This window comes from Cyclopterus lumpus, chromosome 3 (genome assembly GCF_009769545.1).
Source record: "Cyclopterus lumpus isolate fCycLum1 chromosome 3, fCycLum1.pri, whole genome shotgun sequence".
NCBI lineage: Eukaryota > Metazoa > Chordata > Actinopteri > Perciformes > Cyclopteridae > Cyclopterus > Cyclopterus lumpus.
Genome location: NC_046968.1, coordinates 10,981,369 through 10,995,740, shown reverse-complemented (window position 1 = coordinate 10,995,740; position 14,372 = coordinate 10,981,369). Strand labels below are relative to the sequence as shown.

At 42.9% G+C, this 14,372-nt stretch overlaps 1 protein-coding gene across 1 annotated transcript in view; it reads right to left on the bottom strand.

The window, feature by feature from the left end:
- Positions 1 to 13,998, bottom strand: part of gpc5a (glypican 5a) — a 105,367-nt gene extending 91,369 nt beyond the window's left edge. Inside the window, exons 1-2 of the mRNA XM_034557024.1 lie at positions 13,667 to 13,998; positions 10,709 to 10,870 (exon numbers count right to left, since the gene is read on the bottom strand). Coding sequence (XP_034412915.1) covers positions 10,709 to 10,870; positions 13,667 to 13,979 — 475 coding nt within the window. The 5' untranslated portion in view covers positions 13,980 to 13,998. The remainder of the gene's footprint in view (positions 1 to 10,708; positions 10,871 to 13,666) is intronic.
- Positions 13,999 to 14,372: the final 374 nt, after the last annotated feature.

Below are 14,372 nucleotides of genomic sequence, written 5' to 3'. Positions count from 1 at the left end.
TTTCACGGTTGAATGTTCTGAGGTACCAGAGTACAGCCCTAATGTGTGTCTGGCTAAAGTTGGGCATCTAAATTATTTAAAGTATTTTGGTTTAACGTGAAGGCTACTTTCAGAAAAAGAGTCCATTATGGCCTGGACCATTCACTTAACATACCACCAAATCAAAGTAACGTGGTTTGTGTGGAAAGCTGTGATTGTCAGCTCAGTCTCTGCGATACACTGCTAACGGTCGTACATGTTCAGCTCTCCTGCACAAACATAACAGTGGAATAGTACTCTGCTGGTTGTAAATCTATTAAAAGGGATATAAACTGTGTAAATCTGTCATAAAGATACAGTTCTTGTTTTGCAGCGCGCTGTACCATCTAATCTAGAAAATGGCCTTAAGACAACGGCCAGCAGCCATAAATCTCCATTTCAAACGAGCACACAGGAGACAAACAATGTAAAGTGCTGACTTGTGTGTGTATTTTTAGGGCTCATCTCTATGCAGTGAGTGGCCGCAGTGCAGTGAGTGTGTGTTGGAAAGCAACAGGAGCAAAATGTAAGACAGAGGAAGTCAGTGTGCATGTGCATTCATGTTAGTATTCAAGTGTGTGTGCCTGCTGATGTCCACCTTTGAGACACGGCTGGATTTGAAGAAGTGTGTCAACTGGAATGGATCTCTTGAGCAGCAGTAAACCGAACATACCAGCATGCACACAGTCTCACAGGATGATGGAGAGTCAGCAATTAGCTTTATGTCCGACACTGTAAAAGCACTCAAGGGTTTCTCTTGGAATGTCAGATGAGGATACTGGGTATTAAAAAGGTTATTTATAGAAGAAGACAATATAAAAATACCGTCTGTGGCAAACTAAAAGAACAATCTGAGAGAGAAGAATGAGAGACCCATGCTTTAACGTTTGTAAAGTAAAACATGTGCATTAATGACTTAGTGAGCCATTGTTGCTTTCTGGTTTGAGAGTCAGAGGAGGTTTATTTTGAGGTTAGCTTAGCTTAGCATAAAGACTGGCGACAGAGGGAAACAGGCAAACATCCACTTCCCAGAAGGTCTAAAGCTCATTAATTAACACGTTATACCTCGATTGTTTAATCTGTACTAAAGACAATGCGGAGAAAAACATAGGAGGTTATGTACCGGACTATCTCTGGGCCTGGAACAGTTGCCAGGCAACCAAGACCTCAGGAAAATAAACTGGTACATAACCACCTGAAAAAACATAAGATTGTTACGTTTGACGGTTCAGAATTTGTTTTTATTAAATAAACAAGACGTAACATGTTGATTAGTGAGCTTAGCAGTGTAAGCAGATGTTGTGCTCAGCAAAGCTAACTGGTGATAGCTTCGCAAAGCTGTAGCTTTAAAGACAATTTTGCATGGTGACCAAACCGTATTATTACACCTTCTGGGTCAGTCACCTTCCCAGTACAAACACTTAAATAGCTCTTATTTAAATCCTTAGGTCCTAAAAGTTGTAAAATGTACTGATAGCCGAATCCAGAGTTAGAATGAACCCCCGTTCATGTCAGCGTGCCGAGACCAACTAGAAAAAAGCTGAATATCGCCAGAAGGTCCGGGACGTTTGATCCAGAAGGCAAACTTTTGATAAACTTTCATAGAAATAAACGGGGCCCGCCTCCATAGCTGTATCCAGTCCTCTTTATACATCCATGAAATCAGAGTAGTATTAATCTTCCCATATCATCCCCTTCACAATCCAAGCGTTTGGACTGCTGCAAAGAAACAGCGTATAGTCGGGCAAACCACGGCTGCTCGACCCCGACCATATTCCCAAAATGTTAAACTATCACCTACAAGATTGGAAAAGTGCGACGCTAACCAGCATGTCTGACACGGGGAAAGGAGCTGGAGGGTCGAGCAGCCGTGGTTTGTCCGACTATACGCGGTTTCTTTGCAGCAGTCCAAACGCTTTGGATTGTGAAGGGTATCGACTCTGAATAATCCTGCTTCCCTCTAAATCCTCTGACTTCAAACACCATGCGAAAACTTTCAATAGAATCTGGCATGCTCCCAACTTTCTCTCTGTCATTCGCTCATTCTTCTTCTCCTTTGCATTCTTTTTCCTTCTCTGTCCTCCCCTGAATCAACTGTCCAGCCTTGAATCACAAAGCCAAGCCCAAATTCTGTGGAAGTCTGGAGGAGAGGCCCCTGCGTTGGTTGGAATACACACCCACACCAACACGTATACACACACACACACACACACACACACTAACTCCTCTTGTACGAGTGACAACAAAGAAGGCACAGCCGTAGACGCGATGGACAAAGAGTCTGCTAAAGGTCCAACACAAAGGAGCAGAGAGCAGGTTAGAAAGGATTTCAAGACCAGCTGAGAATCAACATATGAAATCTTCAAACAAATCCAACCGCCACTCGGTATATTCAGGTTATGCATGTATTCATCATTCATCTTATAAGGTCTGCATGTGCGGTCACTACTGGACTCAGTATTATATATATTGTTATACTACCAGGAGCGTTCTTTGTAATGGTTTGCTCAACAAGATACAATAGTCTACAAAATGCTCAAAGCATGCTCACTATGAAAAAGAGAACATACCATTTGATGCATACTGATGTTTAGCAGGTACATTTACCATGGTCACCTTAATAGTGGGAAAATCAATTTTACAGGTATTGAGTCAAAAACAAAAGTGTTCACTCAAAACACTGCAGAGAAGTTTCACTCAAAACCACCACATGAAAGAGGAAAAGTCCAGGGGCCATACATCCAATTGATGTCTCACAGGACCTACAACTGATGTACATGACAATCCGTCCAATAATGGTTGAGATATTTCATTCTGATGTCTTTAATCTCACACCTTTTATATGTTGTCATATGAGGTGTTTTAAATGATTTCCCGACGTGATAAAACCCAAAGCGACTCCTATGTGAGGCAGTCTGGTGTTTCTAGAGGGGAATGTATAACACCAGGAATGATAATTTTCAAGACAAAAGATCCTAAAATGCAGAGTCCTATAAAAAACAGCATATTTTCCCTGACTGAGGCGTGCTGCCAATCTGTGACCAACATAGAAACTGTACTGGAAGGGAACACTATGTTACTGTAGTCGGTGATGCAGTGCTGCTCAGGGCTGGTCACAGCACAATATCGGTCCTTGGTAGGAAAATGACTGTTTGTGAACTTGAAACTGTTGGAGTAATGTGGATAGTTAGGTAAGCGCGCTGGCCGCTGCTCTGCTTTTAGAACAACGTTGTGCTTGATATCCACTGAAGAGCGAATATCAAAGTAAATACAGAAAAGTTGCGTTTATCCAAAATTCAGACTTCTGAAGCAACTTGTCAACAGTGGAAATTAGTCAAATGAGACGATCTGAATGATGTCATTATGTCATTAGTTAGTAGGCCAGAGTTCACACTACTCACATTACACAAAGCACCAAGTAATTCAAAAGGACCCACCAGATATTTGGGAAGAATTATTCCTGTTAGACATTGAAAATTGATCAAATAGAAGATAGAAGATACTACCATTGTAAACCAGAAGTGTGCCACCTGACAAGCTTGAACTTAACTTCTTAATAGCAGAGTACAGACAAGAACTACGCTCATTTCAAATGTTTACCCACTAATTTCACCTAATCGACTAAATAGATTGATTGTTGTTATCTAAGATTCATTCAAATTATTATAACCTGTATTAGACATATGCCAATGTAGCTGCAGACTTGAAACGTGGTGAGAGAGAGGGGTAAGCCACAAAGTTCCCACGGCCAGAATCAAACCCTGGATGTTGCAATTATGTGGCATGCGCTGTAGCCATTGGGCTACATAGTTGCTCCAAATCATTCTGATATTAGTGTGGAATTTGTAAACAAAGAATAAGTGTCTGAAGAAAACCATGTATCACCCAATTTGGTATTTTTTTAAAATTTTCAGTAAACACCACTGACCTCTGACCAATTTTCCGGAGCCAACGTTACTTTATCTCTATCCCACATGAAGAATGAAAAAGAGAGGAACTGCACGGAGCCAGACCCCCCCTGAGCTATTCAATGGCCCTTGTATCTCCAAATGTGGTGGTTTTAAAGCTTAAAGTCAAAACTGAAGGATTAAGAGTTCACATATGGGTTGATTAAATCCTCCTACTTCTGAAGCTAAATCAATCCATTTCAAAACACAATCCAAACTCCAACTTATCTCAGTGTTTCAATGCCACTGGATGTGCCTCAGGACATGTTCTTGTTCAGAGGTCAAAGTTGAAGGCTGGGTGTCTGCTGCGTGATTTATTAATTTATTAAGTATTCTTTTATAGAATTCAAACTCAGGATGTTGTGGTCATACGGTAAGGGCGTTTAGGGCAGAATGTCTGCCACTAAAATAGAAACATTTCTTTCTAATCAGCAGCAATCAAACGCCCTCCCCCTCCTCGCCCCCCACCCCACCCGCCCCCCAACTGAGACCTCCTTGTTTGGCACAGTGTGCTGCTGTAATCTGACGGCTGATTGTGGTCTCCTCTCATTCAGGCTGTGGGGCCGCTGCCATTCAAATATGTTCCTCTTTCAATTCAAAGAGTTAAAGGTGAGCAGTAGATCCTTTTAAAAGCTGGTAAACAGAAGCACAATTAGCATTTATGAGTGCAAATACCAAGTCCCGGCACAACAGGTTAGTTTTCCACTTCAACGAAACCAGCACTCAGCCCAGACTGTTTGATCTCACATTCATCGGCACCACTTGTGTTCCTGACAAAACAGTAGCTCACAATTAGAAGCAGAGAAAATACAAAAGCAAAAGGCTGACCAACTGGGTCTGCTGTATTCCTGTCTCATGTTGACAGGAACTGGTTTTATTTTCCCAGGCTAGAAACCAAAATGAAACATCGACTGGCAGGAAGACCACAAGCCACAGAGTGTTAATAGTCACAACAGCTCAGTGCCGCAGGCAGTAAAGTAACAGCGGCATTACATGTATAACAGCCAGTCTCATCAAGTGATCATGTAATATTGGGTCTTTAAGATGAATTATGGGACATTAAAAACACATTTTGGGCAACTAGCTCCGGTCTATCTTTTTATATTTTCCCAATTTTTGCTTTTGTTCTTTAGAAATACTGACCCATTTGTAGCCTTTAAAGTGTGTATGCATGTACAGCACAATGGCAGTATTTCTTTTGAAAGGATAGGATAGCAACATTTTATTTACTTTCTTGCCAGGAGTTAGAAGAGCAGATCTAACACACTCTAATGCCTGCACATGCACGGAGCACGAGCCAGGAGATGGTTAGCTTAGCTTAGCATAAAGACTGGAAGCATACTGCTCGCCTGGCTCTATCCAAACATAAACACTAACATGTCTACCAACACCTTTACATCTCCCTGATTAACCCACTGTGTCTAGTTGTGTCTTTAATCCATAAACAAACAGAAATGTAGCAAATGTCAGCAGCTGGGGTTGGAGCCGCTGGTTCCCTGGCAACCTCTCGAAAAGGACTCCAGAGAGGAACAGTTAAAGCATTCAAAAACTGGCACTTTAATCATTTCTGTATGGATTATATAAACGAGATATAGCCGTTAATCAGTGTATGACTCGCACTCCTTACTTAAACAGATAGGAGTGCATTATTGATCTTCCCATTCTCTCATTTCCCCACATATCAAACTATCCTTAAAGCAGTCGTTCATCATTCTGGTAAAAATGTTTCTTCATTTGGTGCCTTTTATGCTAAGTTATGCAAACCGGCTGCTTGATTTGGCTTCATATTTTAACAGACAGGTATGAGCGTGGGCTGCACGGTAGTGTAGTGGCTAGCAAGAGGTGCCAGAGTTTGATTCCCGGCCTGGGCAGTCCTTCTGTGTGGAGTTCTCCACGGGTCAGCGTGGGTTCCCTCTGGGTTCTCTGGCTTCCTCCCACAGTCCAAAGACATGCAGCTGAGGTTGATTGGACTCTACATTGCTGTAGTTGTGAATGTGAGCATCTCTATAGACAGACTGGCGACCGGTCCAGGGTGAACCCCGCCTTTGCCCAATGTCAGCTGGGATCGGCTCCAGCGGCCCACGACCCTGAACTGGATCAGAGGATCGGATAATGGAATGATGGAGTGGTTTATATGTTCATGATTGTCCTTCTTAAGGTAACAATTATATGTGATGCAATTTCAAATGTAATATATAATAATAATATTCCTGTAATGTTTCAAAGCTCTCAGTGAATTCAGGTTCAGTTGGACCATGACGACTGCCACACCAGAAGGGACCAGGTTATAACCAAATCTATCTCTTCTTCTGATTCTATTATCTACAGAAGCTGGCCTGCCCTTCAGGTTTTCAGTCAACACAATGCAATGCACTTCTTTAATAGTTTCTCAAACCACAGCGTGTCCCAAAGGAGAGCACCCCTTTGATCTGGTGATCTCAGACTGCTTTGCTATGCTTCGAGCACCCCTCCACAGACATCTCAACAGCTGATTCATAGTGGGCTCTGTTTCTGAAGGGGGGGGGGGCTTCACTGCTGCCCCACGGGACGCAGGAATTGCACAGGTTGGTTGCCATGGATGTAACACAAAACCTGCACAGGGCGAGAAAAAGAAAAAAAAGATCTCCCCTGAAGCCCCGCTGAGAAGGCCACATATTTGTGCATTGTGTAGACGACGCAGGAACCTCACAACCGGTGAATGAAAACATGTGGTCCTGAGAGACTTACTGACAGACCAAGATGGGAGAGAAGAAATGGTGTGCTGGAAAGCTCAAAGGCCATCTGCTTGACAGTATGTCATCAACTTTATTCTTTCTACTTTTACCTCAGTCACCCAGCTATTTTGTTGTCTGTGAAATGATGAAAAGGCAGCAATCCGGTTAATTTAAGGACCAGATATTAAAATGTTGAGTCGCATTCCTCTGAAGAAAAGAGAAAAATGTAATGAGTCATTACTGTGGGATGAGCTGTGCTTTGAAGCTCCACTCATAATTAACATCTCAAGCACTTGTTTTCGTTTTATTACTCATTACGTTAAGGTCTTGGGCACTTTCTCTACATGTGCCCTTGATGATTTTTTTTTTTTATAACCGTGGCCCATTACAAGCAAAAAACATCAAGTCCCCTAGAAAAAAACATTTTTTAAATAGCATTTTATGGGTTTGTGTTATTTCTCAATGAGTGTTTCCGACTGTTATCCATCTACATTCCCCTAATTTTCTTCATCCCTCCTCTCCCTTCAGCTGAATCATATAAAGATGCCTAATTGAAGGCTTTGCACAAAACAGATGACCACTTTAGCCTCACCCCTTTTAACTCGTCCATCTTCCTGTCTGTGGTTGTAATGCATTATACACTCTACATGTTCCCTGTTGTCATTCAAATTACAGCGCAGGATGCCAATCATTTCGGAGACTAAAACTAAAGACTAAAAAAAAGGGACTTTTTCCATCAGTGTCCCAACCCACCCACCTCCTAAGAGAGTAATATATCTTCCTGTACTCCAGAATTTTTTTTTTTATGATAAAGCCGGACAGTCATCCTGCTGAGGGCAGCCAGTCAACATCAAATGTATTTTCAATTTGAAAATGATCCATGAAGATCTTGGCCCGCTTCCACTTCAATTACAATCTGAAAACACCCAAAACGAAACTCACATTCACACAAGATGAACAATTCACTCATATTAATTCAGCATCATTGAACACTCCCTGGTTAGGAAAGGCGGATTAAATGCTTGACTTGTGTTTCTTTTATGTCTGCACATGAACAGAAGAACAGCTCTTTTTGCCCCGTTAAGATCGAGGAACCTGCCAGACATTTCTGTCCCTCCTTGCTTCCCATACATACACACAGTGAGTTTTCTCCATGTGACAAAGGCTCCTAAAACCTCTACGGACAAATAGAACAATGCCACGTGGGTGGCTCTCTTTCTGGCTTTGTGCATGTGTGCGTGTGCGTGTGTGTGTGCGTGTTTCGTGTGTGCGTGTTTCGTGTGTGCGTGTGCGTGCGTGTGTGCGTGAACAGATAAGACTATGAGACAAAAAGTCTCAACATCAACGCATCAACATTTGAACAGCTTTCAGCACAGATTTACTTCAACAACCAGACAAACAATATGGACGAGGCAGAGAAGAATAGTTCGGTTTGAGGTACATATTTTTAGAATAAATTCTGTTAATGCAGCATCATCCGAGGGTCGCACTGTCACTGAAATTAAGAAGAAATGGCTCCATGTGAAAAACATTTCACCACGGCGAGCTGATGGATCACTGCAACGGGAGGACGTCACATAATTTAAATGGTTTTGCAGTTTGAGATGGCCGTATTGATATTGCAGTGTTACACAATAGCCAATTTAAATGATTGATGATATTGTTTATACAATTCTAGATGTTTTCATATAGACAAACAGGATGATGTCAAAAATAATTATGAAGGGTAATTTAAAGGTTTTCAAACTCAATATTGCTTAAAAGTCAAAGTAATGAAAGGTACAGTCCATTAGTGAAAAACTTCAGGATAATTGCACATGACTTTTACGACAGGTCTGGACCACTTGTGAATACAGCATGTTCTCCGAAATCCCTCATAGAAGCCACATAAGAACGAATCTGCTCGTATGACTAATGAAACCTGAGTTTTGTTCTTTTACAAGGAAACTCCACAGGCCAACTTTCAAGGAATAATCGATCAACATAACAACACAAAATCGAAAATCGAATGCCAGTTTTCGTGGGGAAGTTTAAGACCGCTTTGGGAAATTGTGAAGAGCATTTGTCACTATTTCAAGTTTTAGAGGCCTAACAATTATTCAAGAAAAAAACATAACCAGATTAATCGATAATGAAAATAATAGTTAGATGCATCTCTGGTTAAGACTGCAGTTAAATGAATAATAATAATAATAATTCGGGCCTCAACATACCAACTCACAAAATGTGCTGCCGTGACTCCAATATGAGAATCTAATAGCCGAGTGCCGGTTGCCCCTTGTGTTACGCAGAGGGATGTTGGAAGCAGCCGCCGGTGTTTGTTGACTGATGAGAGCCGATGTTGACAGGGAACTCTGTTTGGTTTGGCAGGAGAGCACACTGGCTGCCATTCCACAGATGAAACCATGTGAGTGCTGTTCATTTTGAGTATTTTGAAACGGCTACCAGCCCCTGCAGTGTTTTATTACTTGAAATGAAAAGACCAAAACCAACAATGAACTCATCCTGGTAACAAGTATTGTCTGTGGAGCCAAACGCCTGATTTAGCTTACTCTGTGCAATGTACATACTCACTAGAGCACTACATGTGTATTAATCTGCAGCTGGAAATATACCCCGGTTTAAAGGAAGATTTGTGTTGGGAAATTAAATTTAAGAAACTATATATCTGTGTGCCATTTTTTAAAGGTTTCCGTCTTCAGTTGGGTCTGAGAGCCCCAGAAAGTGTAGGGAAGTCATAACGTATGGAGAGATGAACTAAGATTTAGTTTTGTTCTTTTCATGGGGTTTGACTATATTAAATATATAATAACCGGGCCCCAGGGTAGACCCAGAACACGCTGGAGAGATTGCATATCTCCTCTGGCTTGGGAACGCCTCAGGGTTTTCCCAGGAAGAGCTGGAAAATGTTGCCGGGGAGAGAGAGGAATACCATCCCATGCCTGCTGCCCCCATGCAGCCCGCCATAAGGATGCATGGATGACAGATGCCCTCTAACCCCTTTAATAAAGCGGTTTGCAACTCTATTTTACGTTAACAGTAGGTGGCGAGCTTCATAAACGTCATCACAAATGTTGAGTGTTTTAGTTCACCTTGGGAGCCTGAGTAGACACATCAAACATCAGAGGACACAAACAGGGCAATGCCCCTGTAAACCTCGACTCAAACACTGTGATCACGCGGAGCCTCTCCTATAAATCATTTGATTTTAGGAGTAGGATAACAGTCCTTCTTTTAACTGAGACGCGTCGTTAAAGAGAATTGGCTTAATGATATGTCTGAGGCTGTACACTCAAGTCTTAAGCTCTGTATTTGTTGCCCACGCGTTTCAGCCGGCACATGACGTCCATCAGCTAGAAGTGGGGGAAACGTCCCACGCTGGGCAGGGAGAGCGCACAGACAGCGGCAAGTCGTTGCCTGGAAGTCAACTGTTAGTTGCCGCTGAATGAAAAGATGGAGAGGAATTGGATGGATGGCCGCCTGGTTAGGATGTGTCGATGGCGGCTGCGTTCCAGCACTCTAAATATGAGGTTTTTATTTTCTTATCAGGACACAGAAGAGCAGGACGCCTCGCACAGGAAGAGAAGCTATTAGTAAAACCCCAGTACACATCCCTGACAGACATCCACCCTTACAGACGGCCTCCTGGGTCTCCTGCAGGAACAGCCAACCTATCTAATCCCAGGATCACCGTGCAGCGGTAGATCTGGAAGGAGGACAGACCCTCCTCTGTTTGCGCTGAAGTGGAGCCTCACTGCACACACACACACACATACACACACACACACACACACAGACACACACACACAGACTCATCCAATGTTTTTTCACCCACACAAAACCGAACTTCTAAATGTGTACTCCAACTCGGAAACACATACACACATCTACACGCATACAATTATCCACGTAAACATGTGCCCTCTCATCTCATCTCAGCACACGTTTATGAAGTTTAAAGGCGATGACTAAGCACACACACACACACACACACACACACACACACACACACCAGCACTTAACTCTTACCGTGAAAAGCGGCCATATTGCGCGAGATGAGGAACTTGAGGCCGGAGCTGGACGTCTGGAGGAGGTTCTGGATGTCCCTGCGGGCCGCCACCTGGTACTTCTCCTCCATCTTTTTGGTGCAGCATGTCAGGTTCTTGGACATGCACACCTGAAGGTCTGGACCTGAGAGCCATTGAGATGAAATGTTATGATCCTAACTCATTACAGACAAGGGGGCGAGGAAATGACATACGTCTTTGCTCTTTTTGTTCCACGCGAGAAATAACGTTAGAATAGACAAATGGAAAAGGACAATAAATGTTTGAGTCAACTTGCATGCAAAGATATGTAACGTGGCTCATCTTTGTTTGCAATAGGAAACAGAAACTTGGAAAATAGGATAACATATATTTATTATTTCTAAAAAATTTAATTAATCGGTGTTAATCGACCTTTTGAGGTTTTGTGAACATCGCCGGGTATTTATTTCTCAGAGAAAAGAATGCTTACCTACGAGAGAGGCGCAAACTGAGCTGGGGGGGGGGGGGGGGCATGCTCTCTTTAAGGGGCTCCACTTTCCTTCACACATTCCACAGACATGCAAGTCAGGTGGATTTGACACCTTGAACTGCCCAAAGGCGAGCCTGAATAAGTGAGTGTGTCTAACTATCTTCTTTTTGATAAACGGGAAATTGCTCAAAGTGACAAGCGGCTTCCTTCAACAGCGTTCGCCCACAAGAGAACAACACTGGGAGTCTAAAGTCATGCAATCCAGCCAATGGAGAGATTCCAATCAGAACCACCGAGACATCAGGGGATCATCACCATCCTCTAGAGACACATAAACGAAGAACAAGGTGCATAAAAAGCACATGATGGGAAAAATCTAAATGAACGACAGGCCTTCTCTATGAGATGTTTTCTAATACAACAAGTTAAAACATGCTGTAGTCGAGCAATCAAAACATGTAGATCCCGAGAGGAGATCTGACTCAAAGTGTTATCGCGTACAAGCGTTAAGTGATTTCTCAGGTTTTCCACGAGGAACAAAATGTAAGCAATCTGCACACACTATCAAAACATCTTAAAAGAGATCCAAAAATCTCCTGCGAAAGCCCCTCTGACGTGCCCAGGCAAGGTGTGCGGGGCTGTTGCCAGAGACGCTATCAGCTCCCTGCGAGGTTCAAGAAGAGTGAGGAGGCAGCAGTGTAGGCGATGGCACACGTGGAGGAATTTAAACTCTCCCAGATAAGACAACTTGAAAGAGCCCCCAGGTCTTGCTTCTTCTTCTTTTTTTTTTCTTAACCCAAATGCTCCCAGAACCATTTCCACAATGAGCAGGTTTTGTTTGCTGCGTTGACAGACTTCTGTCTCGCTGTGTTCCGATAAGAAGAGCCAAACAGCCTTCAGCCTATTAGAAAACATGGAAAATGCTCTTTCACTCGCTCAGATTCCTGGAATATCTGGAGGTTATTTTTCACAAACACACGGGTCAATTATAGATAACTTCTAAAAGAAAAAAAAAATCTTTCTCTAGGGTTGACTCTACCTCTCGCTATCTCCCATTACACCCTCTGATGTATTTCAGCGTATCTATCCGACTCCATCAAGGAAACGATTAACATCTTCCCGATGTCGAGGTGCATTTAGGCCTGGAGGATGTGTGGGGGGTTGCCAGAGAGGTCAGTGAAGATGCAGTTATAAACAGTAGCAGGTGTTTTTACAGGGTTAGAATAGCTGAAATCACCTTATCATCGGTACGACAGGAGGCACCCACAATTCATCTCAGAGAAATAACTTTTCAGTAGAGACATCACAGAGATTTCGGCCCACGGGGCCCCGTGGAAGGGGCAGGAGCGGTGGTGGCATTATAAGGGTTAGTTGGAGGTTTAGGAAGCATTTCATGGCTTTTCTGTAAATGTAATCAGTTTTCCTCACAGTGGCAGTGGTGAAGTTTGTAGGGAGAAGTTTGTGGCAGGATGGAAGTCAACAGCATGGAGATTTACTTTTCCAAGAGAGAGCAGCAGCAAGCCGTCCAGTCAATTATGGCCCACGTGAAATATCCACACCAATAATCCCCCCCCCCCCCCCCCCCCCCCCCCTCTAAATCTTGTCATGTGGAATTGCATTATGGGTGGTGTTCAGAAAGTTAAGTGAAGCCTATAGTTTACCTAACTTTACACCAAATAATGCCTGTGTATCCTTACAGCCAAAAAGAGCCGTTTGCTTTCCTTTAGGTCACGGCCATCAAGTAAGATGCAGCTTTATCTAATGTGACATTAAATTAAGAGAGCATATGTTATAGGTCATAAAACATATAAGCACCCCAAACAATATTGATACTTTTTACAGGCCGTTTTGTAATGAAATCCCATCTCCAAACATATTCCAAGAGTAATTTCTAATACTTGAACATTTATCATGAACCTGAAACACTGCTGAACATAAACTATGTGACCGAAGATTAGAGATCCCTCTGAAAGAGCCTCTGAGTTTTATTCTTGCAGTAATTTAAGACACATGCGGTATGTCCTCCAAACAGGCTATCTTCATTTTAAAAAGTCCCACAGTAGGATGCCCTTTAAACGGCTTACAGCTCTCTTGTTCTGCATTATCATTATGACTTCAGCACACGCCTCTGAAATGTGTTTTTAAAAGGAGTGTTTTGTAACTACAAAGAAGTACTTCAAGAAGCCAGAAAATGACAGGTCCGTGCAGCGAGTGAGCTCAACGGAGAGGTAATAAGGTGTTGAGTGACTTCTCAAGCATATTTCTTTCAATCAGTGGTTAACATGCTTTGGTTGCTAAGATGTAAATGAGGAAAATGGGCAAATGATCAAGAAGAAATGTGACTTGATTTGTATTACTGACTGGTTTATACGACTTTAATTGCAGGAAGAAAAGAAGAAGAAAAACATTAAACCTGACAGACACACGCACACACATCCAGCTGTTCAAGCGTACTCAAACATTACCTACCAGGTCTGGGGCTTAAAGGCAATAATAGATTTGGTCCAATTTGTCTGAGTTGGAAAACTTTCCTCACTTCGTCACATCTGTTGGGGCTTCCAGAGCATAACCCGGAGCAACACGCCAGGAAGAAAACGTAGTTCACCCACAGATCACCCATTTTAATAAAGCCCCGGGTGAATACTGCACACAAAAAAAGACTCTTGTTTAAAAGTTGGGGTTTCTTCTGAACGTTTAGTCCGCTCAGGTGAGTCCCTTCCACATCTGCGCGTCGGTTGTGTTGCGTTAATGTTCGCGTCAAGAATACGCTCCGGGTCATCATTTAAGTCCAGGCTCACGGGGAGAAAGTTGCAGCGTTGTGACGAGTCTGTTTGAAAGCGGCATGTTGTCCAACTTGGCTGGACCGACGGCGGAGGCGGTACGGTGCCCGTACCTGCACTCCGCCGCTCAGCGCGTGCTCAGCTGCTGCCTGACGGCGCCATCTAGTGGCCGGGCCCCGACTTCAACTAGGCTACAATGATGAATTAAAACTGGAAAAACAAAACTCATAACAGAACCGGATTTAAATGGATTTTTCTTGATTTGTTTCCCTCAGCATCGTGGATTTGTGAGGGATTTATTCACGGGTTGATTAACACGGCAGGATGGTTAATGTCCTTAATCCAAAATAAATCCGAGTAAATTAAGTGACACCTGATTGCCAATAGCCCTCGAT